We start from the raw sequence: 17912 nt of genomic DNA on the forward strand, positions 1-17912 counted from the left end.
GTAGCTTTTTTCCTCTTTGAAATAGTTATTTTTCTAAATGATGCTTGATAATAAGCACTCATGATTTCTTAAGAACCTAATTATAGAAGAGACTGCACTCAGGATCCCACAGTTGACCACGGTGCTACAGCTGGAGGCCACCTTTGGTGGAACGAGGAATTTGAAATTGGGGGCTCTCTTGAAAAATCCTAAGTATCACTCTATCTACCAGCCTGCCTCGCCCTCAACCCAATCTCTCCACTGTACAAAATGATGCTTGAGGGAAACTGGCATGGAAAGCAGATCTTGGTGTGTAGGCCTGAAACTTGGGAGGCGAAAAGAGTCCTCTGGTGTCCTGTGGTCCCACCAGAGTAGGCAACTAGGGATTTAGGCCAGGTCCTATAGAGTAGTGAGAAATTTTTCTGTTTGGAGGTCCCTCTGCTATACAGATTTCTATGGAACCTGCCACTGCAATGGACAGCAGGGCATGTCTGAGGCTTCTAGCTGCCTCTCCATCTATGGAACACATGAAATTTAACACATACTTAGCATTAAGGCTCAGATAACATGGATAGGCCAAACCAAAACCACTATATGCAGTTAGATACCAGTTCAAATTCTTACAAACCCTAAAAATTCTTGAGTTATCTAAAACTCTAAAGGACTTTCCAGACTTGTGCCAAGAACTGAAACTAGGCTGTTTTTCTTTTTAGTCTTAACCTACATATCACAAGAGGAAGAAATTACATGCCTTAATCGGAACCTGCTTTTAATCTTTCTCATCTAGTACATTCTTTTGAAAAGTCTCTGCTACGATCTCATAAAGCAAAGTTCTTCATATTTCTGTAGAAGGCAGTATTCCTTATATGTTTACTTTAATAAACAAACAAAGTTTTCTCCCAAAAGGTTTATTTGTCACATTTAAAGTACAAAACCAAATACACAGATCCAGATATTGAACCATATATACATATCTATACATATATTATTCAGAACTACTTAAACCCATCTGTACATTCTAATGTATCCACCAATAACATCTCTTGAATAAAAAGCAACGTATCTCTAAAGAAACAAAAACACTACCATTTGAACGTATAGAAAAAGATATTTCATAGGAATAGGAGAATTATGAAGTATAAATCCAATATGTTTACATGGACTTCTGAAAACAGTCTATAGGAATAATTAATACATGAACCTGCCAATGAAAGTCTTTGGGCATAACAACTCTATAAAAGAAACTTGAGTTATAAGAAGATATTTTTTAAGGTTAATTACATTCTAAGAGATTGTTTTGATTTGGTTTTTAATTTAAAGAAAGGACTTTATTTTGTCTAATAGCACAGCATTTCTAAGTCTTATTTTCTATGGAGTTGTAATGAATCTTTAGGCAACTACTTATACCTGTTAAAAATTAAACTGGTCACAAAAAAAAAAAAAATATATATATATATATATATAAACAAAACTGGTCACTAAAAATGATAACCAATTTTTAACACTGTGTTAAAAGCACAGTTCTTTCTTCAGGAGGAAAGCATAAATTTTAGATTTGCCAGATACAGAATACGTGACGTCTCTAAACACACAGGATCGTGGGGACTAAGTTATAACAGCTTCTTTGTTCTAGAATGTCACCTACCTCACATGCAGACCACAGGATACTAGGCCTCAGATGCCTAAACAGCACCATTCCAGGCACAAAACTTTCTCAGTGCCTATTCCCATAACTGGGAGCACGCGCACACACACACACACACACACACACACACACACACACACACACACACACACACACACATATAGAGATATTGGTCATTATTAAAATCAGATTTATTAATGGCTTCACAGTAGCAACACAAAATGTACTATCACATTTCCATAGGAAATGTTATATTTACTCTACACACTTCAGTTTTGAAATGTGGACCCCAAAAACATTCAATTCCCAATAATCAATGAATTTGCTGAGGGTCCCACACCCCCTCAAATCCTAATTCAGCAGAGCAAAAGCCCCTCCTTGGCTGCCAAGCGCTGGCAGTGGACTTTGTCTTGCTGCAGCTCTTCATGATTTGGATGCCAGAGTTTCATAATGATCCTTTCAATGTTGAGAGCATATACAGTGTGTGTAGGAATGACTTCCCTGTGTACCTGGGATTAAAAAAAAATCACGTCTCCAATTATACTTCAGTATACTTATTTTTCCAACATAGAAAATGAAAGTAAAGTTTATATCAACACAACACTCACACAAAAGACACACAAACCTGTAAGTTTTAAGCCAGAACCTAATTAATCCCAAATCAGATAACAGGAAAACAAGGAAATAACAAGGCTCTGTGAAATGGAAATAAGGGGACAAGGAGATTTTTTTTCTTTCACTGGGAAGGTGAGGGATGCGGGAGGTAAGTTAGGAAGGACTCTTGAGCCCCGAGTTTGAAAGATTAGGTTACTATTAATGGCTTTAATAACGAACAATAAAAACTGGAAAACAAAAGCCAGGAAATGGAAAAGCTAGTGAATATCTCTATAGATTTGAAAAAACTTTGAACCTATCCATAAATCTAGGTAAACCTTAAGGAGCCAAGAGTTACCTGCAAAGCTTCAAAAAGGTCGTACATGCTCACTGGAGGCAAAGATGTGGGTAGCGTGCCCCCCGAGCATGCCAGCAGTAGCGCAGCTTGCTGCTCAGCTTCGTCAGGGGGCAGGTGAGACGCTGGGTTCTGGCCAGAACAAGGAGCATAAAAGGCTGGAGGGCTGAAAACAAAACATTTCAGAAATATTCCCAGTAAGTAAGATGGAAACAACTGAATACACAGAATAGGGATGGGCTGCTAGAACACTTCTTATAAAATATATCTCAACGTGAATCAGAAATCTAATTATTTTTCAGCCAGTATACACATGAGTAGTCTATAATTTTAAGTTTTACAGGCAGCCCATCTGTTGGGCTGGAAATAAAATGCAGTGCAACTGCATTTACCCTCCTCCCTCCACAGTGCTAAAATACTAAGTCAGGATACTGAGTCAAAATTGTTCCCTGCCCTTAAAGAGCTTCTAGTTGGAAAAAAATAACAGACCTTCATTAAAGGAAAATGAAATTGGAAACCGCCATCTTGGAGAGGAAGGTAAAAGATACTGGAGACAACAGGATCAAAAATAACAAGCAAGAAAAGGAAATAAAGCACAAAAAACTCAACAGGCAAAAATGGAGGGTGGAGAAAATTCATTCAGATCTTGCCCATTTCCCAAAATAGAACCCAGATATAGCATCAGCTGGGAAGTCAGACATAACTGTTGTATCGTAATACAGTAGGAGGTAACCTATGCAATGTTGGAGCACACTCAGGAGGTGAAACAACAGTGAGGAGGGAAGTAGAAGGAAAGCACAAGTGAAGCGTGAGTGTGGGCTCCGGCAGCAGACAAAGGCAGCACCGACAGAGGAACACGCGGCCGACGTGAGACGGGAGCCTCACAGGGACAGGCTGGCAGGGCGAGAGGGCAGCTGGAGGCCCGGCAGGCGCACACACCGCTCCAGCGCTCACCCGCTACGAGGGGCCACTCTTTTACTCTTTTTCATTTGTTTTTCTCGAGAGAATGACTCACAAATGAGAACAAATAATCCCAAATAGATATGCCTGAATGAGATTGAGAGAGTAAATCTTCACCTATGGCAATCTAAATAGTGAACCCAGTTTAAGCCAGTGATCTTCAAAATGAGCCCTGGGAGCCGTCTCAAGGTCTTCAGCGCCATGAAACAGGCACCAGTACCAAGCCCTCCCTATGGTGTCAGCACTATCTGCTCTGTTCAACTCCCTGCTCAGCTTTCCCACACCACATCCCTCACTGTCACTCCTCCTGCCTTCCCTGCCCGTTACTTCTTCCCCAGCATCACTCCTGCCAGCCTTCCCAATCACACTTTTTTCTCTGAAGTTTTATCTCCCTTGTCATCTCTTTACCTCTCTTCTCCCTGAAGAGAGACAACACAGGGATGAAGGTAATCCAGGTCATCTCAGAGGGATGACTCAGAATATCAGAGAGGTCCTGGGAGCCCACAGTGGAGTGCAGACAGCGAGGTTCCAGAGATCGGAGCTGAGAGACCAGATCTGCACAGGAGGATGCCAAGAGCAACCTGACAACACCCAACACAGGCCGCTATCTTGAGCTACAGCTAAAAAAGCCAGATAAGGACCTGGAGGAACACCTACTGCTCCTCCTCCCACCATCAAGAAACCCAACCTCGACCCAACAAGAACAGGCCACGTTCCTGAGTGAGAGCCGGACCACTCCCCGCCACGAGTCAGGTGCTGCCCCTCAGGAACCATCCAGATGCACTGCCCCAGGGAACTACTCCACTGTACTTCGGAAAGTGGGGGGCACTCACTTTAAACCACATGCAGCGGCCAAACTCTACAACTTCACTCCTAATATAAAGAGTACCATAAGAATTCACCAGTTATCACGCAAGGATGCAACTTAAGAAAATAAAACCATACTGCTCTCAGAGGTACCTTAGATGCACAGAGCCCCAGTAACCAATTTTAACAGTGGTCTATTACAAAAGAGTAGGGTAACCAATTAGAAAGAATGGATGCAAAAATCACAAGAAACTTCATATACCTTTCTATTAAGTTGTTGTAAGCTACTACACTATTCTTCAGGTATGGCTGTGGGGTCACATTACTACCAAAGGCATATTTAAAATGACCATCACGTAATCGATAAGCTTTCCTTCTTGACACAACTGATGTCAATATATCTTTAAGGTGATTCTGTAAAAACAAGAAAAAAAGAGAAAAATAGCATGAACTCCTCTTTAAAAGCAAACCATAAAACTTCCTTTGACCAAAAACTGTTTATTGGCATTTAGTGGATGGAGATGTGAGACAGGCAAACAAGTGCTGAAACCAGACGAATGTTCACGAAAGAGCCACAGAGCCATACATACCAGGGTAGGAGGGTATAGAAAAGAGCAAAGGGAGACATGCTATTTTTATTTAGTTCTATTTAGAATGGGCTTGCTCTACTTTAAAATTTATTAAAGTTTTTATATCTCTCAATTGGCTCCTCTCCCTCAAAAATGATGTTCAGATAGCTTTAAATAAAAGTACAAAAATAAGTAATTTTTTTAAGCAGCAAATTACCTTGAAGCTTGGTTTAAAATGGTACAAAAATAGTGCCCAATCTACTAAAGTCCTTGCATAAAAAGAACCTTGGCTCTCTCAAAAGCCACATAAACAAAAGATATATAGGAAATAAACAGAAAGTTAGGTATTTAATATCTCTTCACCTTTGTGAGAGCCAAGTACCTAAGAGAGGGTTAGAGAATGTCTGCGAAAATAGAGACAGAACCAGTCCCAGCCTACCCTTATTAACAGGGGTGCTGGGGTCAGGGATGATGTTTCAAGTCTACCAATAAGGTCAGCTCATGTCAGGACTTCATGGTACAATTTATGATTCAATGTTTATAACTTCATGAGAAAGCTATTATAATCTCTGAGGTACCGGCAAGGAAATGGAGGCCCAGAGAATTGAAAGGAATGACCCAACGTCACCAATCAGTACCTGTGCACTCTAGACCCCAGTGTATGTTCTGTCGAGTAACTAAATGAGTAAAATGAATGAATGAAAGAGTGTGCTGAGACAAGAATCCCACAGTTCAGATGCCAAGTCTAATAATGCTCTTCAAATGCCATACCACAGCAACATCAAGTGATTTTAATCTTTAGGATTCCCAATCTCTTTTTTTTTTTGCTTAAAAACTGTCCCCTTGTTGAGAAATTAAACATCCAAAGTGTTATGCAAATAACCTTTCTGAAAAGCTTAGTCTGTTAACTGAAGGCAATTGTTTGTCTTGTGATGTTTCTCCCCTCAAAAGAAAACAACTTTCAACGATGACAATTCTGAGATCAGAGTCACATTTTAGTTCTTTTCTTGCAGTACCAACTTTTAGTAACTCACACAAGCTTGTCACATTCAATCTGTAAGAGTGTTTCTGCCACCAGCAAACCAACCTCCACTGCATAGACCACAGCCGAGACAGCCTCCTCGGTGACGTTGTCCAGCCCATGCTCGTAAGCAGTCACTATCATTCTCCCTTCAAGCTGACCCCGAGTGGGAAGCATCATTGTGTGGGAACAAAGTTTCAAGTCATCATCATCTTGGGGATCCTTGGCCACAAACTGCTGGGCTCCAGAGAGAGGATTTTGAGGCTGGAATCTATGCTATGGGTAAGAAAACTTTTCAAAATTATTCATTATGTGGCAAGTAATAAGACACAAACAAAAGTAACCTAGGAATTGGACTTGAGATCCCACAAATTAATGCCACCAAAACTATACAAGAGTTAAAAAAAAAAAAAAAAGTAACTCATGCACAACTAATCACAGATTCACACCCATTACATAGTAATAATGAAGACATGAGTTATGGGGAATAACAGTACTACGCATAGCAGTTTATTCTATTCAATTAATACCTCGGTAATCACAGAATATACGGCTCTGTGCTAAAAATAACAATTGGGGGAAGGAGAAGATATAAAACTATTTTCAAACAAGTCAGAGTATGTTAAGTATACTTGTAAGTGAGCAGATTCTGAAAATAAAAATATATAATTAATGCTTTAAAAAAGCCCTAAAAAAACCTAGCTAACCAATATAACAGATCTAATAACAAATATTCCAAGATAATGTAGGGTAGTGTAACTCTTTACTTACTATTATTTTCTACTAACAATTCTCAACACAGAACCTTTCTAAGACACAGTCATTAGTTTTTTAAAAAATAGTTTTTCCCAATCTTTTCTGCTCATAAAACCTCAGCCTTCCTCTGGGAGATGCTGATAGCCCAATTATATTCTCCATAATCAGTGGGAGATATGCCTCAGTAGCTTTTGCTTAAGCCCAACTCACAAGATTTTGTAGCGAATATGGCTTGTCCTGTTTGAAGTTTGTATTATAAAAGCAATACTTGTTGTTTTTCCATTTTCCAAGTAAGTATAAAACGGTATTTTATATCAAACATGCTTTTTTAAACTAAGTATACCTCTCTGGAGATAATGATGCCCTCCAGATCAAATATTCTTGACTTAAAACATAGAGCCAAGGTAGAAATAAATAAATGTTTGTTGATGTTAATGAATAAAGCTATCAATACCCAGTCAAATCTATAAAAGGGATACTTTTGGGAAACTGTGTTCCCTGGATATAAACCAGAAAAAAAAAAGCAAGTTATTCTAAAATGTTTTCAAATTTTATAGCCCAAAGCCTTCAAGATTTCTCTGAGGGCCTAGTGGGGCATCAGCAACATCCTGCCAGAGGCCTCTGCGCCTCCTGGATCCTTGGAACAGAAGTCTTCAATCCGAGAAACATTATTCATTCCACAAAGATATTTAAGAGGAAAAAGAACACAGGCATAGTTGTTGAATTACTGAAAAATCATGAGGTACTAATGATAACATATTAATAATTACACAATAACAAACTAAAATAAAAATTCAGACACAATCTTTGAAACCCTCTTCATCAAATTCAAATATAACAACACCATTTTCTCCCCAAATCATGCCCTTTTTTTTCAACTTTACTACCAGAATTGTAATATTCATTAAAAAACTAAAGCCAGTTCCATCACACCAGTGCTTAAATCAGTCGTTACCAAGATCTACTGAACAACCTACATCAAATTTCTGACGAACAGAAGAAAGCTTTTTCTTTCCCTTTGGTTTTCCAGGTTTGGCTGCAGAACCCCCTGTCCAGGGTAAAGATCCAGCACCCTCTGTAAGACAGAAAAATAACAATCATAAGACAAAAGAATGACAATTGATAACTGCTAAGTTTGTTTTCACTTTAGGCTAAAAAAGTATGAAATGCTCAAATGATGAAACCGAACAAATGCTTAAATTCAGATCTTCTCATTCTCCTTCTCTAAACAAGACTTCTCTCAAATCACATTTTTTTCTAGCTGTAACCAAAATGTTCTTTTGGGAAGACAAATTTGTTTTTCACATTTTTCACTGTTTACTAGGTGTTTGCTTATTAGTAGCAGTAGTATTAGAAAAGCAGGACAGAATTTTCTAGTTCAAGATGGTGAAATAAGCACATGTATTTGTCTCCTCTCTCTTCCAAGACCCTACTAAAAATGATAGTAGAAAAAAGTAAATGGCACACACCCACAATACAGATAAAAAGGAAAACGAGTGGCAGACCAAGATGAGATCTCGACCAATTTCAAAGATGGGCTAAAAAGGAGCCAACTTACAAAGCGGACACTTGGAAGCTGTGACATAAGCTGGCAAAGCTGGTAAATAGGTGGAAGTAAATAAACCTGACTAGTAGATATCCACAAAGAATCTCGATTTGGAGAAGGTGAGTGCAGTGGAAACCAGAAGGGATAGTACAGCTAAAAACAAGATTAATGGAAGATCTATATTGAAAAGTCATCCATACAAACCCCTGCCCTCAACCCCCAGGACTGAACTCAATACAAAACAAAAATGCAAGGCCCCTTGCTCAAAAGTTAAGAATTTCAGGACAACCACAGTACAGCACTAAACCAAGTGCGGGCCCTTCCAAGTTCATGGACAGTTCCTGGCCCCATGAAACCAGCCCCACTCACTCCTGTATGTAGTGCACTATAAACAGGTGGCAGGGACAGGAGAATGGAGAACTCTTCTCTAGTTAAGTAGAACAAAATTTCTGGGATTTACTGAGGTAGCTGGTATGGATGTTGGTACCCTAGAGCACAGTTCTCTGCAGCTGGCATTTGAGGAACCTCACTGTAATGGCTGGCCTCCCGTCAGCTCACTTTAAAGCACAATCTCCAGGTTTTATGCTTCATTCGTAAAGGTGGATTCTCAGACATTTGATGATAAGCTGTAACATGGTAAGAAAGACCAAACTAAAAAAAAAAAAATTGAGATCCTAGAGATAAAGAATTCAGGCAACACAAAGAACTTGAATAATTTCTAATTCAAATCCTCAGAGAAGGTTGAGAAGATGGGTATGCATAAAACAAAAAGAAGATGCTACAAAAATTGCTGAATTAAAGAATGCACTGGACAGAAAGGCTGAAAGAAAGAACTGAGGAAATCTCACAAAACACAGAGCAATAAGGCAAGACAGATGTTTAAAACCAGTCAATCCAGAAAGACATTTCAGCACACTATAAAGAGCCACTAAGGTCCCATAAGAACAAATAACAAAAGCAGTTGTCTTTGAGAACAAGCTGGTCTAGGAATGGGAAGCTTTTCATTCTAAGACCCTCTGTACTATTTTTTTAAACCTTGAACATATATAGTTTAGTGTTAAAAAAAATCAAGTTATACAAGCTCATTACAGTACACTTGAAAAAAATATTCCAAAGAATTTTTTTAGGAAAAGAAAAAAGAAAATCACCCATCATTCTAGCAAAACATTATTTCATCTTGATGTTTTTGGAAGAATGAGTTTGTAAAGCTTTGAAAAAATATTCCTGGTTCCTCAGCTAAAAAAGAACTGTTTGGGAAGTCAAGTTCCTCTTCTCCATCACTTTAAGTGTCTTTGGCACATCTAGATCACACCTAGTAAGGCCAGTCAATCTTAGATGATTTCCCTGATGAATGGAACTCGATGTTAGGCGATGCTGCTGCTGAGTGGCCAAACACCTCCGGTGTGGAAGCAAAGCATGGCAAGGACTGACTCTGACCCCAAGGAGGGAGGGCTTCACAGCAGCAGTCAGATTTTGGTTTGGATCCAACACTTCTACTTATTAGCTGAAGAGGGCCTCAGGTAAGTTTTTATTTTGTTTTGTTTTCTCTCCTCTGAAGTTTGTTTCCTAGCATATAAAAAAGAGGCTAATACCTCCGAAGAGTTGTTGTGAGGATTAATAAGAGTGCATGTAAAGCGTCTAAGGCACTGCAGTTACAGTATTCAATAAATAACATTATTAAAATCATCTTTTCTGCCTTAGAAAAACAGTAACCACAATTATTAAAGTACAAAAAACTGTATTTCTATACTTTACTTTTAATAGAAATCACCTCTTTGTTGCCAGCAATTATTAATTTCATTTTAAGGGAAGACATTTTGGGTGTTTGAGAAATAATCTCTAAATTCCAATGTTTCTTCATTTATTTTTAACCAACAAAAACATTCAAGAATATCAAAGGTTTTATTTAATTAAAATCAGCCACCTATACTAACACCACTTCATATTTGTTTGGCATTTTTTATTTTTAAGAGCACTTTTTGCATGTTCTTTCATCTGTTTGTTTTTTTTTTTTAATAATCCTGCAGGGTAGATATTACTGTCTCTATTTTATAAATGTGGATGCTAAGAACACTCAATAATTAACTACATTATCTACGCTAGTGCCAAAACCTAAACTTGAACCCAAGCCCCTTGACTCCTATCAACCAAGGTTTTTATTTCTGATCGTCCCACTGAACCTTTTGGGTGTGTGGCACTTTAGAATATACCTACCTAAAAAGTAAGATCTAATCCTCACAATGTTGGCTTTTCTGATCAAATTAAACTATATACAATGAAGTGGATTATCTTTATGATCTAACTGGCGAAAGTCCACTTCTATTTAAATTAAGTAAAACATTAGAAATGTGACACAGTGTAGGATGTGCAGTGAGGGGTGGAAAACAGCCTTCCCTCTCTAACACCAACCTCCATAAACAAATGCTCACTGTTTATTATTCTTCACACCAATGGTGACTTCTTTGAGTGTGGAGAACAGGCCTTTAGGAGATCTCATCTGAACTCTCTATCTTACAACAGAGCTTAGCAGAGGGGGATGATACAAAATACTAGTCATTTCTAGATAAACATGGGCTTTTAATAAATGATCATCAGAATCACCACAGGCCCTTTAAACAACAAAAAATTCAATTTAATCTACAGTAGGAGGTACCTGTAAATTCAAGTTTTTAACAAGAGCCCAGGATAAACTTTATCATGAGGCAAAGTTTTAACGTATTTAGTTATTTGTTTTTGACTGATTAAAATAAAATTGAAAGAGGGGACTTGTACCACTTAAGCTCCAAAAAATTAGGGACAAAGAAATCATTCTGTCTATACCTTTTTATTTAGGTCAAGGTGACAGACTTAGCATCCACATACCTCCCCAACATGCTGCTATTCACTACTTTTGTTCTTCACCAATAGTTTGCCAAACACATGCTGAAGCTCCAACCTTTCAGGTGCTAATATCTCACTTAATTAAGAATAGGAGAGAGTCCAGGTTCTCAACGTATGCTGTGGTTTCCCCCGCCACGTACTTTACCTTCCCTATATCTATGGAAACGCTCTCCTAATCACCAAATTCCCTCTCTTCACTCCTCAGCTTCTTCCTCCTGATCACCTACCCTCCTCCTCACCTCTCATTTATTTAAGTAATCTAAACCCAGTTGAATGGGGGGGTAAAGACCAAAAGTCAATGAAAGGACAGACAAATAACCTGCTTTAAAAAGGTTCTATAGAAGAATCTGTATTATACAACAAAATGTTTCTTCTGAGCAGTTCAAAGAACATTTCATTTGCAAACAAGTCTGTTAAAGGAAGTGAAAGTCTAGTAAGCCCATCATTCTGTGGTTTTGCTGACTGACATCCCTGGAGGTACTTCCATTCCCTTACCTGGTGTAGACACCAAAATCTGACAACGCGTGAGAATAGCCAGGAGGAAATCGTTGTGAGAATGGACTGAAAAAGGGAAGATTGTCACAAGTCAAATACAGAATATTTACAACATAAGGAACCCACCGTTTCAGTCTAGCTTTTAAGGACTTTGGATATCCCCTACTCTGCCATTCTTTACATTTAATTTTAAATATCCACATTATTTAAATGACCTTACATACCACTAAAACCAAAATTGTTTTTAATTTTAATAAATTTTTAATTTATTGCAAATCTGGGAAAACTTCAGAACAGTAAAATAACTCCCCAGATAATTATTTTACCATTATCCTGTGTGAGAAGTCTATGAGCTTCAAGGTCAAACTCTTCTTTGCTGATCTTCTGCTTGAACCACAACTTTAAGTTAGCCCAGTATCTGCAGAGGCAGAAACAATATTAAGAACCTCAGGTTTTGCTTCTTCCCCAAGTTCACCTTATCTGCCTCAACTCCCAGGGAAGGAAGGAAATTTTGCATTCCCTAGTGTTATGGACTGAGTTGTGTTCCCCCCAAATTCATTTGTTGAAGCCCTAACCTCGGAAGTAGGGCCTTTAAAGAGGTAATTAAGTAAAAATGGAGTCATCAGGGTGGGCCCTAACCCAATGTGACTGGTGTCCTTACAAGAAGAGATTAGGACACAGAGAGACAGCAGGCAAAAGCCAAGGGGAGAGGCCTCAGAAGACAACAGCCCTGCTCACACCTTGATGTCAGACTTCTAGACTCCAGAACTGTGAGAAAATAAATCTTTGTTGTTTACGCTACTTAGGAGTCAGAATACCATCAGAAGAAGGAAAGTCCTCCCTAAAAGGGACTGAGCAGTAGTCACAGAATCAGACTCATGAGTAAACCAGCCAAAACCCACTGCTGTACCTTTCCTTTCTCACTGTTGCCCTTCTAAAAGACCTGCTCACCAGAAACCTACCCTTAAGATTTATATTTTAAAGTATTATTAAAATTATCAAATATTGCATATTTGAAAATTGCTGAGATCTTAAAAGTTCTCATCACAAGAAAAACATTTTTTAAACTATGTATGGTGAGAGACGTGAACCAGAGTTACTGTGATGACCATTTTGCAATATATACAAATACTGAATCATTATGTTGTACCCCTGAGACTAATATAAAGTTATATGTCAATTATACCTCAATTTTTAAAAGATTTATATTTTAAAATGTGTATGTGTTTTATGGGCATTAATACCAATTCTGGGCAACCTCTTCCTTTCAAATGAACTCAAGTTTTAATCTATCCTGGCTGAATGGGATTCTAAAACAGCTCGCCACAAAGAAAAATACCTGAGCATATGAGAAACTTAGTGGTTTTTAAAGTGAAAACCAACCACTAATCATAAAAATTACTAGTTAACTAGTAGGAAAAAAGGATCCAGTCTTTTATACCTTAACAACATTATTAGAAATAGGAGTAAAATACTTTACTTTTCACATCCACACCCCTTGTTTCGGTGCTGAAGAAAGCTACTCCTTCAAGAAACAGGGCTAAAAATTACTTAGTATGTTTTACAATCACTTTCAATTCAAGATTAGCCACTTTCTAATGCTCATTTAAGTTTCTAACAGAAAAGAAAAAAAAAGCAGCGATTCCTAAACGAGATGGTTTAATGCTCTCACTGCCCTATTATACCCATGGCAGGGTTTCTCCTGTTCTCCCAAATGTAGATTAGCTTAAGTCTGGCTAAGTATATATGTAATTGCCTGGGTTCCTGTGCTTTGCCCTCGTCACCCCCTTCCCCCTACACCGGAGAAAACCCGTAGCTTTAGTGGCGTCTTAAAGCTTCCCAAGACCCATTTCATTCAACAGCAAAACATGTTAGTTCTAGAGCCTGGCACCATGTTTCACCTGATAGTCACACCCAGAAGTCAATAATAACTTCCCAACAGCAAACACTTAAATGCCCCACTCCCTGCTTTTTTTTTTTTAAGACAAGAACAACTAAAAAATGAAATAAAGTTCCACAGAAAAACGAAGTCTTTTCCTATCCCATTTTATACAACAAAAGAAGATAGTAACATGAGAAAAACTTCATTATTTTAAAAGCCCTGTGTTCCTATTTTATAAGAAAGAGGCAAATATATTTATATTTGGAGTGTATGAACTTGTTCTAGAACTAAGGCAAGGCTCTGCCAACATGATGCTGTCTATCTTTTCCAGTGGCAAACTTTCTAGCCCAAATAGCCAGCACTGGCTATCAAGTTGAAGACTCGCTCCCCAATCCCGGTCCCTGTATTAACTTGCTGTATAGCCATGGACAAATGACTGTTTTCCTCAAAAATACCAAAAACAAAGTTAGTCAACCTCTATGTAGGTGAGGATGATGGGTGATGAGTATAAATGGGTCAGACTAGCACTTGAGATACCTGGAGAAAATTAAATAACATATGGCTAAATCATCCGAAAAACTAGGCACCCTTTCGAACCCAGAACTCTACTGGGTCACTTCTTTCTACAAGCTGACATGGGCACACAACCTGACATAAAGAACATTAGGACCACTGCATAAATAGAAAGCAACTCATATCTGAGTTCCTTATACACCTTATTATATATTTTACCTACGAACAAGGACCACATTTAAATGGTCACGTTGTACAAACCAAAGCTAACTACTCATGGAGGAAATGTGAGAAATTACGGTATAGCAATATCACAGACTGCTCAACCAAGAAGCGCTTTTCAAGGAGCAGAAGTGGGAAAAGACAATGAGAGAATGGAAAAAATAATAGAGTACAACACTGTACCATTAACTGTTCCTGGCACAAAAGCATATTTTGATTGCATTGTTAGTGGAGATTCAGCTAAAGATGCACCAAATTAGCTTTGGCAGCTCTATGTGACCAACGTTTGATAGCCAGTGTTGACCTTTAAAGACCAAACAGGAAATGCTAACTTCAACATTTCTGGCGACCCCAAGCTTGTGTGAGGAGTGTGGGATCTCAGAGTTCACCATCACATCTAATCAATCAATTATACACACAAGCCAGGTTTATTGTAACATGGAAACATTCACTTTCAAATATTTGTAAGCATCTTAGATGTAACTGAGTGAAAAGTCTTTTGTGCTTAAAAAGTGTAAATTTTAGTTGTCACTATTACAAAAATAAGCTATAGTAATTAATGAAGGTAAAAGCTGTCAATTTTACTCATTAAAATAATTAAGAATTTTTAATTAAGTAAGCAAGGAAAGAGACAGTCAACATGAATATTAAAATATAACTGTAGGTAGAACATTTTATCTTTGGGAATCAATGTTTACAAAAAATTAAATAATTATGCCAAAATAACAGATCAGATGATTAAATTTTAATTATAGTGTTTGTAGTTTGATTTATTAACGTTCCTAATATTAAAATAATCTTTAAAAATTATATTTTGTTCTTAGTTATTCCATTTAGGCCATGAGTGTTCCAAGAAGTCTTACATGGGAATTCTCCATATCTATCTTGTTAGGACAAAAAGTAGACTCTGCCACCCCAAAATTTCACAAGAAGGAAAAACTCCAAAAATCACACATGTCATCCAAGTTAAGTAACTTCAATCTCCAGTCATAATGAAAAGTAGAAAGATGAGAAGGAGAAAGTGTTAGAGAAAAAGAAAGATCCCCCAAACACCTTGCTCCTCCAGAAACATCATTTCAAAGTGAGCGTCTGTTGAGTAATGCAAACGTGTAGAATATCACAGAAACCATCTAGCAACAACAACACAAGACATACTTTTAAACGTTTAAAATTTGCTTCTTGTATTTTAGAAAAATAAAATTGTAATAACAATGTTTTGAAAATTTCCAAACTCGACCTTGTACCTCGGAGGGCTCCTTCTATGACTTCAGCCTTGTATTGAGTTATTGATTTTACACTCGGCCATTTCAGCATCTGAACCCACTGTGTACTCGGTCCCCTGCTATAACCTGGGTGAAAGTCTGTCTGAGAGTCACTGGGGTCCTTTGCAACCCTCTGTAAGGTATCAGAACCAGAAATCAGATGCGAGGGCCCCAATCCTGCCATGACTTTGAAGAGTTACTTAACCTCTCAAAATCTCAGTCTTCTCATCTATCAAACGGGAATGATAATTGCACCTACCTCACATCTCGGTTGTGAGAATCAGATGAGATAGTACATTTAGAGCACTTAAAGGTGTTCAGTAAATGTCTGCTACTGCTATCATCACTATAACTGCAGTATTGTTCGGTGACTATTTCACCGGAGGGTCTGTCTGCCTTCCTAAATTGCTGTCCACGCTCTTACCGACAGTACCTCCACAACACCCGCGCTCAATAAGCCTCCGCCTCCAGGAAGCCCTCCGGGAGCGGGCCGCCTGCGCGGTGCCGGCTCAGACCAGGCCGCTTGTCAGCCACACGCATCCGGCACCCTCGCACGGGCCGCAGTCGCCCAACAGGCCCTTGGGCGTGAAGGCGTGGAGATAGCTTTTCCCGCCCCACCCAGGGCACAGCCTCGGGCGAAGGCGCCTGCCAGGTTCCAGAAGGAACCAGGGAGGCCCGGCCCCTCCAGCCGGGTGAGTCGGGGTTGCCCGCCGGCCCCTTCCCGGGCCCGAGAAACCCAGAGGCCCCGCCACCCGCTACGCGAGGGCTGCATAGGCCTCGCGGCCGCGGGGCACAACTCCATGGTGGGTCGGCAGCCCGAAGCTAGGGGAGCACCCGCGCGGAAACCCGGAGGCTACGTCCGGAGAGTTCTTACTGTTTCACGTTGTCCCCCAGGGCCTCGCTCAAGTTCTTTTTGGCCGCCTCCAGCTCGCTCACAAAGGTCGCCATTGCTCCCCACGTCTCAGCCCGACCTCAGACCTCTCGGTCACAACGACCAGCAACCGAAAAACCAACTCCGCGAAGGCTTCGGCTCTGGAAGCTCCGTCTTCTCCCGCCTGCCCCGCCCCCAAGCTCTGAGAAGACGTTTGTTTGGTTTTCGGCTCCGCCCGCCTTTCTGGAGAGAAAGTGCTGAGCCAAACTCGGTGTTTTCATGGTCCTCCTGCTCCCGCCCCCTCACATCACGTGACCCTCTTCACCTAGCGCTCCCGCGCCCCACCTAAACCCGCCCCGCCCGGCCCGGGCTGCAGCGTCACCTGCAGGGCTGGCGTATCCCGGGCTCTCAGTCTTACCACTGCGCAAGTTCCGAATTCGGTCCTTTTACCTGGATGAATATCTTCCCCCTCCAGGTCAAAAAGTAAATGCAGTATTGACTTTATTCTCTTTCTTTGCTTTATTTTTTTTGCCGATCACTCATCATCTAACATGCCACTTAATTGACTTATCTTGTTAATTTTCTGCCTTCTCCAACTAAAATGTGTAAGTTCCGTGAGGACAGGATTTGTGTTTTGTTCACTGATGTTTCCCCAAGTTCCTAGAGCAGTGCCTGGCACATAGTGGGCTCTCATTAAATATTTGCTGAGTGAATGAAGTAATTTTGAAAACCAGGAAAATACACAGAAGGATAAGAGGAAAGAAAACAAAATGTTACCACCCCGGGAAAAAATCTTTTAACTGAGAGAGATTCCTCCTTCCCATAATTTATAGTCATACTCTATCTTCAGTTGTGCATCTTGATAGAGTTTTGTTATATTTATTTAATGTAATAATGTAATGTTTTCCTCTGGTATTACATTGTCTTTATAATCATAATTTTGGTGACAGTATATTAAATACCCCACAGGAGGAAGGCACACAATAACTTGTTTCCCAGTTGTTAGGCTGATTATTTCCATTTTTTTCTATTAAAAGCAATATTGTAATACACTTTATGCAAAAGCTCTTCCTCATTTAGGATTATTACTTTAGAACAGAGTCCCATAAATAGAGTTACTGATTTAAAGACAGGAGTATTTAGAAGAGTCTTGGTGCATATTGTCAAATCGCCTCCCCCAAATTTGAAATAATCCTAAATGGCTTTTAAATATCGTGTAATTTCTCCACAGAGGCTCCTTCAGGATTCTCCATTCCTTCAGCAAATATATAGTGAATTCTTATTATGCGCCTGGCAATCTTTTGGGTCCTGGGGATACAAAGATGAACAAGGCAGGTAAAGTCTTCCTATCTGTGTCATAAAACTCTAGAGAGATTTTGACTTTTTAAAAAGTAGTTATCCACTTATGCTTTCCATGGCTCCCCACTGACTACTGAACAAATTCCAGACTCCCTAACCTGGCATTCAAATTTTCTTATGACCTGGACTCAGCCGACCTGTCCACCTCACACACACCCAGGACTGTCCCCATCACCCCTTAGTATGCACTCTGCAT

General features: G+C 39.4%; 1 protein-coding gene across 1 annotated transcript; it reads right to left on the reverse strand.

The window, feature by feature from the left end:
* Positions 1–874: 874 nt before the first annotated feature.
* On the reverse strand, positions 875–16666 carry TADA1 (transcriptional adaptor 1). Its single transcript, XM_059070227.2, has 8 exons — positions 16361–16666; positions 11934–12025; positions 11608–11673; positions 7664–7761; positions 5997–6206; positions 4603–4754; positions 2577–2739; positions 875–2133 (listed from the first exon to the last, which is right to left on the reverse strand). The coding sequence occupies exons 1-8, from the start codon at positions 16432–16434 to the stop codon at positions 1981–1983; spliced, it is 1008 nt and encodes a 335-aa protein (XP_058926210.1). The 5' UTR covers positions 16435–16666; the 3' UTR covers positions 875–1980.
* Between the last annotated feature and the right edge of the window lie 1246 nt (positions 16667–17912).

The sequence above is a fragment of the Kogia breviceps genome, chromosome 1 (genome assembly GCF_026419965.1).
Source record: "Kogia breviceps isolate mKogBre1 chromosome 1, mKogBre1 haplotype 1, whole genome shotgun sequence".
Classification (NCBI taxonomy): domain Eukaryota; kingdom Metazoa; phylum Chordata; class Mammalia; order Artiodactyla; family Physeteridae; genus Kogia; species Kogia breviceps.

What these genes read in the sequence shown, in the direction of transcription:
- TADA1 (XM_059070227.2), bottom strand. Translation starts at nt 16,434, where the DNA reads ATGGCGACCTTTGTGAGCGAGCTGGAGGCGGCCAAAAAGAACTTGAGC. An exon ending in ACTTCTCACACAGGATAATG is followed by an intron (nt 11,674 to 11,933) that starts GTAAAATAATTA and finishes TCCCTTTTTCAG; the next exon opens with TCCATTCTCACAACGATTTC. An exon ending in CTGTGGTCTATGCAGTGGAG is followed by an intron (nt 4,755 to 5,996) that starts GTTGGTTTGCTG and finishes TTGTTTTTACAG; the next exon opens with AATCACCTTAAAGATATATT.